The following is a 17,360-nucleotide window of genomic DNA, read 5'->3' on the forward strand; positions in this document are numbered from 1 at the left end:
TCATACACCATGATCAAGTGAGGTTTATTCCAGGTATGCAAGGATTCTTCAGTATACGCAAATCAATCAATATGATACACCATATTAACAAACTGAAGGAAAAAAAACATATGATAATCTCAATAGATGCAGAAAAAGCTTTCAACAAAATTCAACACCCATTTATGATAAAAACTCTCCAGTAAGTGGGCATAGAGGGAACCCACCTCAACATAATAAAAGCCATATATGACAAACCCACAGTCAACATCATTCGTAATGGTGAAAAACTGAAAGCATTTCCTCTAAGATCAGGAACAAGAAAAGGGTGCCCACTCCACCACTACTATACAACATAGTTTTGGAAGTTTTAGCCACGGAAATCAGAGAAGAAAAAGAAATAAAAGAAATCCAAATCGGAAAACAGGAATTAAAACTGTTACTGTTTTCAGATGACATGAAAATCCTAAAGATACATAGAAAATCCTAAAGATGCTACCAGAAAACTACTAGAGCTAATCAAATAATTCGGTAAAGTAGCAGGATACAAAAGTAATGCACAGGAATCTCTTGCATTCCTATACACTAATGATGAAAAATCTGAAAGAGAATTTAAGGAAACACTCCCATTTACCATTGCAATAAAAAGAATAAAATACCTAGGAATAAACCTACCTAAGGAAACAAAAGACCTGTATGCAGAAAACTATAGGACACTGATGAAAGAAATCAAAGACAATACAAACAGATGGAGAGATATACCATGTTCTTGGATTGGAAGAAACAATACTGTGAAAATGACTATACTACCCAAAGCAATCTACAGATTCAATGTAATCCCTACCAAACTACCAATGGCATTTTTCACAGAACTAGAACAAAGGATTTTACAATTTGTATGGAAATACAAAAGACCCTGAATAGCCAAAGCAATCTTGAGAAAGAAAAAGAAAAAGAAATGGGACCTAATGAAACTTAAAAGCTTTTGCATAGCAAAGGAAACCATAAACAAGATGAAAGGCAGCCCTCAGAATGGGAGAAAATATTTGCAAATGAAGCAACTGACAAAGGATTAATCTCCAAAATATACAAGCAGCTCATGCAGCTCAATATCGAAAAAACAAACAACCCAGTCCAATAATGGGCAGAAGACTTAAAGAGACATTTCTCCAAAGAAGATATACAGATTGCCAACAGACACATGAAAGGATTCTCAACATCACTAATCATTGGAGTAATGCAAGTCAAAACTACAATGAAGTATCACCTCACACCGGAGAGAATGGCCATCATTAAAAACTCTACAAACCATAGATGCTGGAGAGGGTGTGGAGAAAAGGGAACACTCCTGTACTGTTGGAGGGAATGTAAATGGATACAGCCACTATGGAGAACAGTATGGAGGTTCCTTAAAATACTAAAAATAGAACTATCATATGAGCTAGCAATCCCACTACTGGGCATATACCCTGAGAAAACCAGAATTCAAAAAGTGTCATGTACCACAATGTTCATTGCAGCTCTATTTACAATAGCCAGGACATGGAAGCAACCTAACTGTCCATTGACAGATGAATGGATAAAGAAGATGTGGCACATATATACAATGGAATATTACTCAGCCATAAAAAGGAACGAAACTGAGTTATTTGTAGTGAGGTGGATGGACCTAGAGACTGTCATACAGAGTGAAGTAAGTCAGAAAGAGAAAAACAAATACTGTATGCTAACATATATATATGGAATCTAAGAAAAAGAAAAAAGAAAGAAAGAAAATGGTAAGAAGAACCTAGGGGTAAGATGGGAATAAAGATGCAGACCTACTAGAGAATGGACTTGAGGATACGGCGAGGGGGAAGGGTAAGCTGGGACAAAGTGAGAGAGTGGCATGGACATCTATACACTACCACACGTAAAATAGGTAGTGGGAAGCAGCTGCATAGCACAGGGAGATCAGCTCTGTGCTTTGTGACCACCTAGAGGGGTGGGATAGGGAGGGTAGGAGGGAGGGAGATGCAAGAGGGAAGAGATATGGGGATATATGTATATGTCTAACTGATTCACTTTGTTATAAAGCAGAAACTGACACACCACTGTAAAGCAATTATACTCTAATAAAGACGTTAAAAAAAATAAAGAAGAAAACAAAAAAGATGTGGCACATATATACAATGAAATATTACTCAGCCACAGAAGAAATGAAATTGAGTTATTTGTAGTGAGGTGGATGGACCTAGAGTCTGTCATACAAAGTGAAGTAAGTCAGAAAGAGAAAAACAAATACCATATGCTAACACATATATATGGAATCAAAAAAAAAAAAAAAAGGTTCTAAGAACCTAGGGGCAGTACAGGAAAAAAGACACAGATGTAGAGAATGGACTTGAGGATACAGGGGAGCACAGAGGGGAAGCTGGGACGAGGTGAGAGAGTAGCATAGACATATATACACTACCAAATGTAAAATACCTAGTGGGAAGCAGCTGCATAGCACAGGGAGATCAGCTCAGTGCACTGTGACCACCTAGAGGGGTGGGATAGGGAGGTCGGGAGGGAGGCTCAAGAGGTAGGGGATATGGGGATATATGTATACATACAGCTGATTCACTTTGTTATACAGCAGAAACTAACACAACATTGTAAAGCAATTATACTTAATAACAATAAAGATGTTAAGAAAAAGAAAATCTGTAAGGGATACGTACCCATCAGCAGTTAACAAAGTTCTCGTAACATTTTTAATAAACTTTCTACCAACTCAAAACAAAGTCTTATTAATAAAATTTCTTATATAACTCAATTAGATCTTATTTGTGAAGAAAAATGCTCATTTCAACATTTTAAAAATACCTTAACAATAATTAATATTCATAAAACTCTCAAGACTGTTGCTATCAATATTACTTAATATAGCAACTTCCAACTAAAATACTAATTCTGAAATAAGAACTATACTCTGTAAAGCACAGTTACTGATATACTGTGAGATGATTAATGATTTTTTAAAAATATGGTACAAAAATTTGAATGGTAATTTTTGTTAATCATATCATAATTCCTGACAGAAATTATGTTGTAAATTGTGGAGAGATTCTCAGTAGCCAATCAAATCCTATTTAGCTGACATGGAAATCCAGGCACTGTGTAAAGTGCTCTTATGAATGAGATTAAGCCTGTTATAAAGGTACTCACAAACTAGTAAGAATAACACAATATCAAAGAATAACAAATATAAAACAAAACTGACATTACATCAAGTGCAGTATTAGAGGTACAATACACATGTGTAAAATAGGGAAGTTAACATAGCACCGCAATGAAAAATAGCAAAGGAATAATCTTTTACTAACACAGGGAATGAAAACTAAGTTGAATTAATAGTGGATCTTTACATCTCAAAGTTGGCTGTTAAAAAAAAAAGCAAAACCAAATAAGGAAAAGAGGTAAAATAGAGTTTGTGGAGTTCATATCCCTATGACATGACATCCAACAATTAATGGCATTCAATATTTTGTCTGCTTTTACCTCTAAATTTATGATTTTTATGAGAGCATAATTTTTTTTTAAATGACATTTTCAAATATTTTTGTTTGTGTGAAAATGAATTGCTATATCCTCTATGTAGAGCATTTTGGTACTATTTATGAACTTTTAAAAATACACATATATTTTGAAGCAAACATTCTACATTTAGGAATTGGCCACCATGAATAAGTGTTAAATGAGGCAATCATAGGGATATCCATTGCAATATTTTTTGTAATAGCAAAGACTGAAGAAAATATTTATGCCCATCTAACAATACAAACTGCCTAAAAATATTTATACGGATATCATGAATACAAATCATATTTTAAAATTAGGTATTAAATGGGTACTAATATTTAATAATCTCTAAAATGTATTGGTTAATAAAGCAAAGTACAGAACTGTATGTATAATGTGCTGCCATTTGAGTTGAAAAGAACATATGTGTGCATATAAATGCATAAAATATATGTGTATTTATATAATATCTCTGAAGGACATCCAAGAAATGGTGAACAGTGGGTGCCCTGGGAATACAAACTGAGTGGCAGGGGATAAGGAGGGAGGAGACTAAATCTTAATTTGCAAGCCTTTTCATAGCTTTTAAATTTATACTATGTGCATGTGTCACAATAAAAAATGAAAACTAATTTTGTTTTTAAAATGTAAGTTTTGTTTTCTCATAAAAGTGCATCACGGTGACTATTCTTCATGTATGCATCAGGATTAACTGATACATTACCTAAGGATGAATGTCAGAGAAATTAGGGGCAAAGGCTTTAGAAGACGGTGAGCCTGCCCATTTCCAAGCTCTACAGCTTTTTAGGTGTGATCCCTTCAGCAAGTTAATTACCATCGAGATTCACTGTCCTACCTTTGTAAAATGAAAATAATAAGCATACCCTTTAATAAGTATAGTGTGTAAAATATATGAAACAAACATTGCTATTATTATTTACTATTTCATTGGTTTGACAAATATTTATTGATAGGCTATACCAGGCACTGTGTTAAGCACTTCTAAACATACACTATTTCATTTAATCCTCATAACAGAGGTAAATATGATCATTATTCCCATTTTACAGTCAAGGGGATAAAGTAATTTACCTAAGGTCATACAGCAAGGAAATTCTAGAGTCAGGACTGAAACTCCAGAACCTATGCTCTTATTTTGACATGCAACTGAAATATAGAGAAAGGCTAAAAGGTTGGCAGATGGGGAGGGCAGTTTGAGGAAAGATTATCCCAACAGAAGTAGACAAAGTTTAAAAAAAGAGGATGGGAAAAATTTAAAGATGGAAGAATGCTGAAATTTTTGGCTAAGATAGGCATTTGGCAAATTTCACAGCATGGTACCAGCTAGGACTGCCATGGCCATGAAAAACTGTGCTCTATTGGTGGTTTAAAAATAAAAGCTAGAGCCTATGGTGAGAAAGCTTGATGGATTAAAAGACCATAAAGAAGTCCCATGTGACTGAGGTGTAGAGAACAGATAGAAAAAAGGGGCCTGGGAAGAGGTTGAAAAGATAGGCAAATATTTCCTTCTGGATCATGGTAAGAAATGTGCATATTTTTTCCCAAGTACAGTGGAATTCCATTTGATGGGTATTAAGCAGAGGAGTGAAAAAATCAAAATTACATATTAGAAAAATAATTCTGGCTGCTAAATAGAAAAAGCAGGAAGAAGAGTTGGAAAAGTAATTCAGGTGAGAGGTGATGAGGCTTGAAAAGAATAGTGAGGAGAAATGTACAGATTTGAATTACATTTTAGAAGCAGAATCAACAGGATTTAAACACAAGTTGAGTAGGGAGGAAAACCATATCAAGAAGAACTCCTATGCTTCTAACTTAAGGAAGTAAACAGATATCAATGCCTATTATTGAGCAGAATATACTAAAGGAAAAACAGGTATGGGAACTCGGTTTTTGAACATTTTTGAACTGGTGAGATATTAACCATAAAAATGATACCTAACAATGATGAATTATGATGGCTCATACATTGTTCTAAACACTTTAATTCAAAAACATGTGAACTAGATAACTATATACAGTCCAGAAGATTAACAGAGAAGATGGAATCAGAGATATAAATTTATAAATCATGAATCAATTTAAGAAGTAATCCTAGCTATTTATACTAAACTGTAAAAATATTCTAACATAAAAAAATGTACACCTTAGACTACATCCAAGACATGTTCTTACTTACCTGTGGAATGTAATTTCTTCTTTCTTGGCATGCAGCATGAAACCAAGCAAAACTGAAGAGAGCATGAGCTCGATGTATATTATCTTTTTTGCTAATTTGCTCAGAAGTCCAAGATTCATAAGTACGCATTAAATTTTTCTTCAAACCTGGAGGTGACTAGAGAAAAAACAAACTTATTGTTTAAAACCTTACAAATAAAATAAATCAGTATTTAACATATTGAGAACATATTATAAGGCAAAAACTTTTCACCATTACTAAGTTTGACTTAAACTATTTATTATTATGTTATGTCAAAATGTACTAAAGAAGATGTGGCACATATATACAATGGAATATTACTCAGCCATAAAAAAAATGAAATTGAGTTATTTGTAGTGAGGTAGATGGACCTAGAGTCTGTCATACAGAGTGAAGTAAGTCAGAAAAAGAAAAACAAATACCATATGCTAACACATATATATGGAATCTAAAAACAAACAAACAAACAAAATGTTTCTGAAGAACCTAGGGGCAGGACAGGAATTAAGACGCAGACATAGAGAATGGACTTGAGGACACGGGGAGGGGGAAGGGTAAGCTGGGACAAAGTGAGAAAGTGGCATGGACTTATATATACTACCAAATGTAAAACAGATAGCTAGTGGGAAGCAGCCTCATAGCACAGAGAGATCAGCTCAGTGCTTTGTGACCACCTAGAGGGGTAGGATAGGGACGGTGGGAGGGAGACTCAAGAGGGAGGAGATATGGGGATATATGTATATGTACAGCTGATTCACTTTGCTATAAAGCAGAAACTAACACACTATTGTAAAGCAATTATACTCCAATAAAGATGTCAAAAAAATGTACAAATATAAAACTAGTTTTAAACTCCTTATACCTAATAGCTCATCTCAATTAAAAATCCAAAATAATTTTTTAATTAAAAAAACCCTACATAACCAACAATATTCAAAATAACCAAATAAGTTTGACATGATCATTGAGGTGTTTTACTAAAACAAAACCATCATTTACAGTACGAATTATGATACTGATTATTATCAGGCAGGTGTTTTTGACTTCAATACGCCAGTTCTTTCTCTCCAGTACTATCTGAATTTCCATAAGGACTTCAAATTACTATTTACATGTAATGTCAACTAATCTTCCTTGAACATCAGTCCACTTTACTTAAGGTGGGTATTACCTGACATTGCTAGGCTTATAACACAAATTCAAACCCAGGAACCGAAATTGTACATTGGACTAGTACTAGTCAGAAAACACTTATCCACATGTCCAAAATCTGTTTATATTATTTTTTTAAATTATCAAAATGAAAGAAAAAATAATTTTGAATTCTTGGAAAAAGACCAAAATAAATCCATTTCAAAAATTACCTTGTTTTAAAAGTAATTTTTTTCCTTCAAACTGGTTTCTAACATTAATGAAAAATTCAGATCAGTACTTTAAGAATGCCTGCCACAAAAAAATAATAATTCCCTTGGCAAACCTTTTCATTCTGTTTTCTCTTAAATAAAAACTTTTGTTTTATTAAAAGAAAAAATGCCTAAGTATTTTTTTTACTAAGTGCATTTCCAAATGTACACTTTTAAAATGAAAATGTTTTGTTTATGAAACAGTTACCAAAAATTTTCATAGAATAGACAAAATTTTCTGAGCACTAAGGAAACTGAACAACCACTTAGGGTTATTTTTTTTTTTTTTAAGACCCTATACTAAAGGTTATGCAAAATGAATAAATCATGTACAATTACAGAGAAAATCATATACAAATAAAGATTATTGGAAAATGACAAAACAGAAACACTAGTATGTCAAATTATGAGATAAGGTAAAATATATATTCAACTGAAAATTCACAGACTTAAAATAATTTCAATATTAATTGAAGTTAATTAAATCAATTAAGCATTCAGCATAAGAAATCAGGAAGAATGAAATCCAGTACAAATCTAAGGAAAACATAAAGAAGAAAAAATAATGAAAAGAGCAGGAAATTCAGTGAATAGAAAAGAATTAATAAGAAAAAGTATATCAGAAAGTATGACATTGGTTATTTGTGATAAATTTTTTTCTATTTTTTAATTTTATTTTTTAAATTTTTATTGGAGTATAGTTGATTTACAATGTTGTGTTAGCTTCTGCTGTACAGCAAAGTGGATCAGATATACATATACATATATACACTCTTTTTTAGATTCTTTTCCCATATATATGGGAAAAGAAGATTTCCCTGTGCTATACAGTAGGTCTTCATTTGTTATCTATTTTATAAGTCTATTTCTGTTTTGTAGATAGGTTCATTTGTACCCTTTCTTTAGATTCCACATACAAGTGATAACATATGATATTTGCCTTTCTCTGAAAATTACAGGACAGTATCACTGATGAACACAGACGCAAAACTCATCAACAAAATACTAACAAACCAAACCCAACAATACATTAAAAGAATATTACACCATGATCAAGTGGGATTCGTCCCAGAATGCAAGGATTTTCAATATTCATGAATCAATCAATATGATATACCACATCAACAAACTGAAGAATAAAAACCATATAATCATTTCAATAGATGCAGAAAAAGCTTTTGACAGAATTCAACACCAATTTATGATAAAAACTCTCCAGAAAGTGGGCATAGAGGGAACCTACCTCAACATAATAAAAGCCATATATGACAAACCCACAGCAAACATCGTTCTCAATGGTGAAAAACTGAAAGCATTTCCTCTAAGATCAGGAACAAGACAAGGATGCCCACTCTCACCACTATTATTCAACATAGTTTTGGAAGTCCTAGCCATGGCAAACAGAGAAGAAAAAGGAATAAAAGGATTCCAAATTGAAAAAGAAGTAAAACTGTCACTGTTTGCAGATGACATGATACTACAGTATACATAGAAAACACTAAAGTTGCTACCAGAAACTACTAGAGCTCATCAATGAATGTGGTAAAGTTGCATGATACAAAATTAATACCCAGAAATCTCTTGCATTCCTATACACTAACAATGAAAGATCAGAAAGAGAAATTAAGGAAACATCCCGTTTACCATTACATCCAAAAGAATACCTAGAAATAAACCTACCTAAGGAGGCAAAAGACCTGTACTCAGAAAACTATAAGATACTGATGAAAGAAATTAAAGATGACACAAACAGATGGAGAGATATACCATATTCTTGGATTGGAGAAATCAATACTGTGAAAATGACTATACTATCCAAAGCAATCTACAGATTCAATGTAATAAATTTTTAAAAACTCCAGCAACTCATCAAAAAGAGAAGAAACAAACAATAAAATGAAGATTTCACGATTTTTAAATACAATAATACGTGTGTGTACATATGTGTACATATATATAGTAATAATTTTGAACATAATGAACTGCACTATTTCCTGGAATAGTTAAAATCATTTACATTGATTTAAGAAATAGAAAAAAAATTTACCAATAACTTAAATGAAACTGAAAATTTCCATAAAAATATAATCAAATTACTTCCTAAAAAATGATACTGGAAGAGGCTGCACATTAAGTTAAAATTTTCAAGGAACAGTTCCCCTGATATATTAACTCTTCATTTATTGAAATATTACTGTATTTTTCCTACATGCCACGTATTATATAATAAGTAAAAAAAAAAAAAAAAAAAAAAGGCAAGAAAAAACATAGCCCTTGCCTTCAGGGCTTGTACAATCCAGTTCTGCAATATAGTTTAGTAGAAGAGTATACTGAGAAAGTGGCTGGAGAAGTTCTCTCTTACTAGACATTATAATTGACATTCATTCAATTAATATATTTCCAAATATTAAATCATTTTTGCATTCCTTGGATTAACCTTAGCCTTTTTCTTCCTTACATGAGACTTAATGCCTTCAGATGGAAAACGAAAGTACTGGTCTAAAATAACAGGTAGTTATAAACACTAATAAGATATTTTTCATCAGACAAGAGATTATATTCTACAGGTTGAGAGAAAATGCAAGCAGAACTTTTTAAACCAGTTTTTTAAAAGTTTTAATTCAGTTTCTTATTATTATTTCGGTTATGACTTGGACCAGTTCCACAATATCATTACAAACACGTAAAGTTTTGGATGCATCGGGTTTGGGGAGGAACTGCCAAGCATTACACGTTAGAAGGATAGACTGATGGATAGATGTATGGATGAATGGATGGATGAAGGGAATGAATGAAGGAAAGAAGAAAACAAAGACTGAAAATCTAACTTAGTTATGTCAAAAAACAAATGATATGAAAACTGGATATCCATGTGCAAGAGTGAAGTTGGACCCTTACTTTACACCTAATACAAAAATTAACTCAAAATGGATTAAAGACCTAAACCTAAGACCTGAAACTATAAAATTCCTAGAAGAAAACAGGGGAAAAGGTTCATTACATTGGATTTGGCAATGATTTTTTTCGATATGCCACTAAAAGCACAGGCAACAAAAGCAAAAACAGACAAATGGGACTACATCAAACTAAAAACATCTACACAGCAAAGGAAACAATCAACACAGTTAAAAGGAACCCCTAATGGAATGAGAGAAAATATTTGTAAGCTGTATATCTGATAAGGGGTCAATATGAAGAATACATAAGAAATTTGTACAATTCAACAACAAAAAAATCCAATTAAAAATGGGCAAAAGACTTCAACAGACATTTCTCCAGAGAAGACATACAAATAGCCAACAAGCATATACAAAGATGTTCAACATCACTAAATATAGAGAAATACAAATGAAAACCACAGTGAGATATCACCTCACACTGTTAGGACAGCCACTATTAAAAGAAATAAAGGAGACAATAACAAGTGTTGGTAAGGATCAGACAAATTGTGTGCTATTGGTGGGAATGTTAAATGGTATATACCACAATAGAACAGTATGGAGGTTCCTCAAAAAATTAAAAATAGAATTACCATATGATCCAGCAATCCCACTCTGGGTACATATCCAAAAAAACTGAAAATACGATCTTGAAGAGATATTTGCCCACCCATGTTCACTGCAACATTATTCATAATAGCCGAGAGGTAGAAAATCTAAATGTCCATGGGCTGATGAATGGATGAAGAAAATGTAGTACACACATACAATGGGATATTATTCAGCCTTAAGAAAGAAGGAAATGCTGTCATATGCTACAACATGGATGAACCTTGAGGACATTATGCCAAGTAAAATAAGCCAGTCACCAAAAGACAAATACTGCATGATTCCACTTATATGAGGGATCTAAAGTAGTCAACTCACAGAAACAGAAAGTACAATGGTGGTTGCAAAGGGTGGAGGGAAAGGGAAATAGGGAGTTGCTCTTCAGTGGATACAGTCTCAGTTTTGTGAGATGAAAAACTTTTAGAGATCTGTTGCACGACAAGGTACATATGATTAACACTACTGTACTGTACACTTATAAATGGTTAAGATAGTAAATTTTATATTATGTCTTTTACTACAATAAAAAAAACAAAAAAGTTAATGATATTAAATAATATTTAAAAGAAAACTGTAAATGTATTTTTATATATATCATATTATTTATGTATATACTTCATCTCAATATACAAAAGTTTTTGAGTGCTTTGTATAGTAGACAGTTGTCTACAGAGCTTTAGAAGGCATGCTAAATTACTGCACTTACACAATTAGTGATTCAAGTTTTTATTTTTTTTATAAATTTTATTTATTTATTTATTTATTTATTTATTTATGGCTGTGTTGGGTCTTTGTTGCTGTGCGTGGGCTTTCTCTAGTTGCGGCGAGTGGGGGCTACTCTTTGTTGCGGTGTGCAGGTTTCTCATTGCAGTGGCTTCTCTTGTTGCGGAGCTCTAGGCACGTGGACCTCAGTAGTTGTGGCATGCGAACTCTGGTTGTGGCTCGCGGGCTCTAGAGCACAGGCTCAGTAGTTGTGGTGCACGGGCCTTGTTGCTCCACGGCATGTGGGATCTTCCCAGACTGGGGCTCGAACCCACGTCCCCTGCATTGGCAGGCGGATTCTTAACCACTGTGCCACCCGGGAAGCCCATGTTTCAAGTTTTAAATTTTCTTACCTCATATGTTATCTTCAAACTTGACTGTAATAAAATTGGAGTAAAGTTGGGATGAACTTCTGCAGTGAGCCAAAGACGAAAGGTATCTTTAGGTTGAAGAGTATTCAATTCCTTGTTTATAAAAACAACAAGAATAAAAATCTACTTAAACACACACACAAATTTCCATTTTATAAATATATTATTAGTAAGTACTTATCTTACTAAAATCTTTCCATGGTATTCTGATATATTTCTTAACGTTCTGATTATATTTCCTCTAAATTTTCATTTTCTCTATTCCTAGCTTAGTGAAATAGGTAAGAACTTGGATCTAGAACTGGGCCAACTGGGTTGAAATCCAAATTCTGCCACTTATTTGCTGTGTGACCTTGGATTCTTTGACTTAAACTCTCTAATCAAGGATAATAACCATACCTACCCTCATAGGATTGTATAAAACACAGTGCCCAACACACAGTAAACACAAAATAAGTGTTAGGTATAGTCGTGATGCCTAAACTATGAGCCATCTTCAGGCCTTCAGGTTCTCACTTCTTCAATTCACACTTCCATAGAGTTATATTATAATATCAATTCCTTTACAATACAATTTTTAGTGTGTCCTATAGCCTATAATATCCAAAATTCACCATTCAAATTCACCTGCGTGTGCTGTACGCTTTAGTCACTTATTCGAATTTTTATCTCTTGTCTCTTTATTCATCATATTCTTTCTGCCTGTTATTCTCTTGTAACCTGACAAATTCTTACTCATCTGTCAAAATATAATTTAAATATCATGTTCTGGGAGAATATCTTCTCCGACTCTTCACCACCACAATCCCAAGTAGATTAATCACTGATGGTATTTTATAAATTCCCTTCTGCAGTATTCATCGTATGACTGTATAGTTATTAATGTGGTCTGTCTCTTCTAAACCAAGCTCCTCGAGAGCAGGTACAAATTTTGTACATAACCAGCACCTAGGACTATTCCTGGCTTTTTTCTGTACTCAGCAAGCACTTGTAAAATGAATGACTAAATGAATGAATGAATGACGAGAAATGTTGATAGTTCTAAAAGAGAGTGAAGTCTAAAAATTATCTTAATAAATATATGTCTAATACTAAAATTCATTATTATCATGTGAAGTGTAAAGATGACAAAAAATGGCAAGAGAACTGCCATAAAAACATTGTGCTTCCTTAAAATTGTAAATTATAAAATGTTTCTATACCTAATAATAATTTTTAAATGTAAAATTGGAATAAAATTTTGCTTTGGGTTAGCATATTTTAAAAAAAGATTTAAAAAACAATACATTTGTGATACAGTTGAATTTAAAATAAACATAAATTTATATCCAAACAATTTATCCAAACTTCCCAAAAGAAAAGCAAAACATTTTTAAATTTTTTAAAACTTTTATAATATCATCTACCCTATGTATGCTTCAAAAAGTCCTAATTAAGATTTGATTCCAAAATAATAACTGTAATTATATTTTACATAGATTAATAGCTATCAATCTATTGTTTGGAACAGAAAGCAGGATTCAAGTATTCACAAGTCTTCCTTATGTTTCGAAACATATGTAATTCATCTGACATAAATTTTATATTTTATACATTTGTGATTTTTACAGAAAACTGTAGTAATAATGGAATTACTTGAATATTCATATATATCTCAGTTCCAAAATCTACATCTTCTTCTGATAAGTAGTAAGTCATCATGGTCTATCACTTCATTCACTTAGTCATTAACTCATTCATCAAAGATTATTTAACTGCTTACATGTTTTATGTAAAGTGCTATAGTTGCCAATTTATTTTCAACACATTACACAAATTTTCAACATACTACAACTAGGCTATGGCCTCCCACTCTATTCTGTTTGGTTCTATTCTGAATAACTTCTGCCAGATTAATTTAATTAATTAATTATTAACTCCCTTGCTAAGGACCTCCTTTGACTCTGTGTCCTAGGACAAAAATTCCAAGCACTTCTGCACGATTTTGAGGGTATTCCATAACCTTGCCCCTTCCTAGCCATCTAACTCTATTGCCCCACATCTCTCTGCCTGACCCTTCCAGGACATTCAAGGACATCTTCATTCTTTGTACTAGGCAGGCACTATGTCTCGACTTGTGCTGCTAGAATTAACCACAATTTTTTTCCCCTCTACACTTAGCTAAATCACATCTTGTCTTCAGTGTCATCTATGACTACCCAAAATCATATTCATCTTTCTTCTTAAATAAGCACTAGACTTAATACCAGGTTTGCATTTAAACCTACACATCAATTTGTTCTGTCTTAAAGTTTTTTCGTCCTGGGCCCATTTTTGTTAAATAAAATGATTGCTTCCATTTATACACAGCCTCCTTAGCACCTAGGAAGTGTTCTGTAGTTCTCTCTGATTCCTCTACATCTTTTCTCCTCATACAGATACAACAGAACAAAAGCATAAAGAAAATTTAATGTTATAAATAGGTCTTCTACAATTCTTTAAAACATTTCCCTATTTTTCATCTGAAAAAATTCTCTAAGCCTCCCCTTCAGTCCTGATTAATTTTTTGACTTCCTCTAAATGCCTTTAAAAAAGAGATTTTTATAGATTTCTTATTAAAAGATCCATTTTGGTTTGTACAAATGTACATATATTTAAGAAGAAAATATGTAACAGATTTTAAATGATTCCCCAACAAATACTAATTTTTTTAAAGACATCATAAATTGTGCATGACATATTTTAATACTGATGTTCCTTGGAGATTACTGAATTGAGTATATTAGATATTATTTGCACCACACTGATCTGAATCTACCTTTTCCAGAACTGGCAGCCAAGATACCACAAGATGTAAGTTCTTCAAACAGAGCCAGTCTCCATTTCGGGCACATTCTTTTAGCATTTGAACTGCTAAATCAGCTTGACCTTGACCCATGGCAACCTGCAAAAACAAAAACAAATAACAAAACTAAAAAAAAACCAGATCTGATAACATGTTGTAACATAAGACTTTCAAATTATCCTGCCATACATACTGAACTAACTCAAGTACTGTAATCAGGGTTTTAAACTTTTAATAATAAATATCAGACTCTTGCTGTTTCCAACAATTGCCTTGTTTTTGTCCTTACATCAGTGGCAGATTTTTAATATTATTCCATTTAGTAAAGGTATTAACATTACAGGTCTGCAAGTTATAGAACAGTATAAAGAATTACTGAATAGATTTTTGTTCCTCATCACACTAGTTCCTGCAATTCTTACCCTCTCCAACATGGACCTTTAAAAACATAATTTTTTATGACTACTGTCTTGTTGAATTCTTTGAGGGATTAAACATTAGCAATACTGCTTCCTTGAAATTTGCTTCTCTTTTAAAAAAATTGCTCCAACATTGCACAAATTTGGCTCCCAAGCTACTTGGTCTACTGAACTGCGTAATTCCCTAGCCCTTCAGCGTCTAGAAGACCCTAATATGCTGGGCCTCAAGACTCTACATTTAGCCCTCTGCTCTTCTGTTCTTTTTCAGGGAGAGGAGGCAGGAAGGAGAGAGAGAGAAAAGAAGAAAGGGGGAGGGGAGAAAAAGAAGAGATGGGAGAGGAAGAGGGAAGGAGAATACTGATCTCACTGGAATTCCATTCCTGTATTTCCAATCCCTATAGTCTATCTGCCCTTAGGACACTCATGTAATAGGCTAGACCACGTTATAAAACAGAAAACATTCAAGCAGAAGCCGAAACACCCTAGAAAATAGATTCAGTATATAAGATTTCTGTATTATTTGAATGAATAGACTAGTTAAGTCTACTTAAGACTACTTAAGTCTAGGATTCTATAAAAAAGTTTTAGTCAAGGATCTAAACTGGTTGCATGCCACTTACTATACCAAGTTTAAACTCCTCCATATGTCTTTTTAAGGATAATATATATAATACTTATGTATCAGTACAGTTGTATCTGTCTTTGTATATATGAGAGATACACATTTACTGAGAGTCCTCATATTTTATTGGGTATATGGTCAAAACACTTTGAAGAATACTGTTATAGACTACTTCAAACCACAGTGATCTCTCTTTTCATAATGAATACAAGATAGCATTTCATTGTTTTTTAGTTGACTTTTACAAGTATTGATTTTGCTTTTCAATTAGACTATAAAGTTTTTGAGAGTGGGAACCATGCATCTAATTCATTGCATACAAAAGCATGTAACAAAACAGGTAATAAATACTCATATATTGATTTCTTTTTAATTTTCAAGATCTAACCCAGATCAACTAAGCAAATAGGAGGGATAAAGCAAATACTGGTTGAACTGTTTAGATGCACGTATTAGTTTGCCATTATTAAAATGCAAAAAAAAAACCTTGAAACAGTTGAAGGCATGTACAACAGAATCAGAGGGGAAAAAAAAGAATAAGTAGTTTGCTGAACTGAAATGGTAGCTAAAAACAGGAACTCAAATTTTTCTATAAGGCATAAATTGTATGAAAACAGCTTAAAGGTTCATGAAACCTTAGAAGAAAACATATACTCTAAGAAAAAAAATACATTTTTAAAAAGCACAACAGGAAATGTCAAGAAGATGGTTAGCCCCTACGTCAAAAAACAAAAAACAAAACAAAACCACAGTTTCTTGAAATGAAAATTAATTTTTTGCATTAAGAATATATTATTATCCTTAGGACATACATTCAGCATAGCAACAAAAACTTTAAAATAACAGGAGATTTATGACTAAATACATCTGTATTTAAAGGTTTTACAATATTAAAAAATTTTGCAAGTACACAAAAGTCTAGAAATTCATACAGTCAAACTTACAGTGAGTGCAAATAGTTTTATCTTTCTGCCAATATCACTGCTAACAGATACAGCCTGTAGAAGAGGGCTCCCCTTCCTCAAGACATCTCACTGACAATTGAATATTGTCCTAATATATTAATACACTATAACCAGGATTGAATGAAACTCCCTAGAGTTAGTGCAAAACCTGTACAACTAAGCCTAACTCTCTGCTATTTTGCTATCTTCTACTTATATTCCTCATAACATTCTCACTTGTCAATTTTTGGTTGCTGTGAAAGTATTCTGCTTTTTTAATCATTATTAATTATTTTCCCAATGAAAAAGATTTTTTTCACATGTCAAAAATTGAGGGTAAATTAATTCATTTTCAAACTTACATGCCTACTGAATTGAAAAAGAGGTGCTAATCTGAACAAACTAAAACTAAGAAATTTAGCTCAGGACAAAATGGTATTATATTAGACAAATATATTATCTTATCAGACTTCTGGAGGTTAGAAGTACCACTCTTCTATTGATCTATTTTTAAATCAAGGTGTCAGGGTTCGAAAATAAAGGTAGTACTGCAGGGCTGTTCTTTCTGGAGGCTTTAGGAGAGAATCCTCCCGTTGCCTTTTCGAACTTCTAGAATCCACCTACATTTCTTTGCCTGTGGCCCCTTCTATCATCTTCAAAGCCAGCAGCACAGCAACTTCTCACCTCTTTGACCTCTGCTTCATCACATCTCCCTCCTTCACTC

General features: G+C 32.9%; 1 protein-coding gene across 2 annotated transcripts in view; it reads right to left on the bottom strand.

Moving 5' to 3' along the window:
* DYNC2H1 (dynein cytoplasmic 2 heavy chain 1) overlaps positions 1 to 17,360 on the bottom strand; it is a 368,911-nt gene that overhangs the window by 134,272 nt on the left and 217,279 nt on the right. For both annotated transcript variants that reach the window (XM_036860514.1, XM_036860513.1), the window contains exons 77-79: positions 14,625 to 14,750; positions 11,810 to 11,920; positions 5,723 to 5,878 (exon numbers count right to left, since the gene is read on the bottom strand). In XM_036860514.1, the coding sequence (XP_036716409.1) occupies positions 5,723 to 5,878; positions 11,810 to 11,920; positions 14,625 to 14,750 (393 nt within the window). The remainder of the gene's footprint in view (positions 1 to 5,722; positions 5,879 to 11,809; positions 11,921 to 14,624; positions 14,751 to 17,360) is intronic.

The sequence above is a fragment of the Balaenoptera musculus genome, chromosome 8 (assembly GCF_009873245.2).
Source record: "Balaenoptera musculus isolate JJ_BM4_2016_0621 chromosome 8, mBalMus1.pri.v3, whole genome shotgun sequence".
NCBI classification, from domain to species: Eukaryota; Metazoa; Chordata; class Mammalia; order Artiodactyla; family Balaenopteridae; genus Balaenoptera; species Balaenoptera musculus.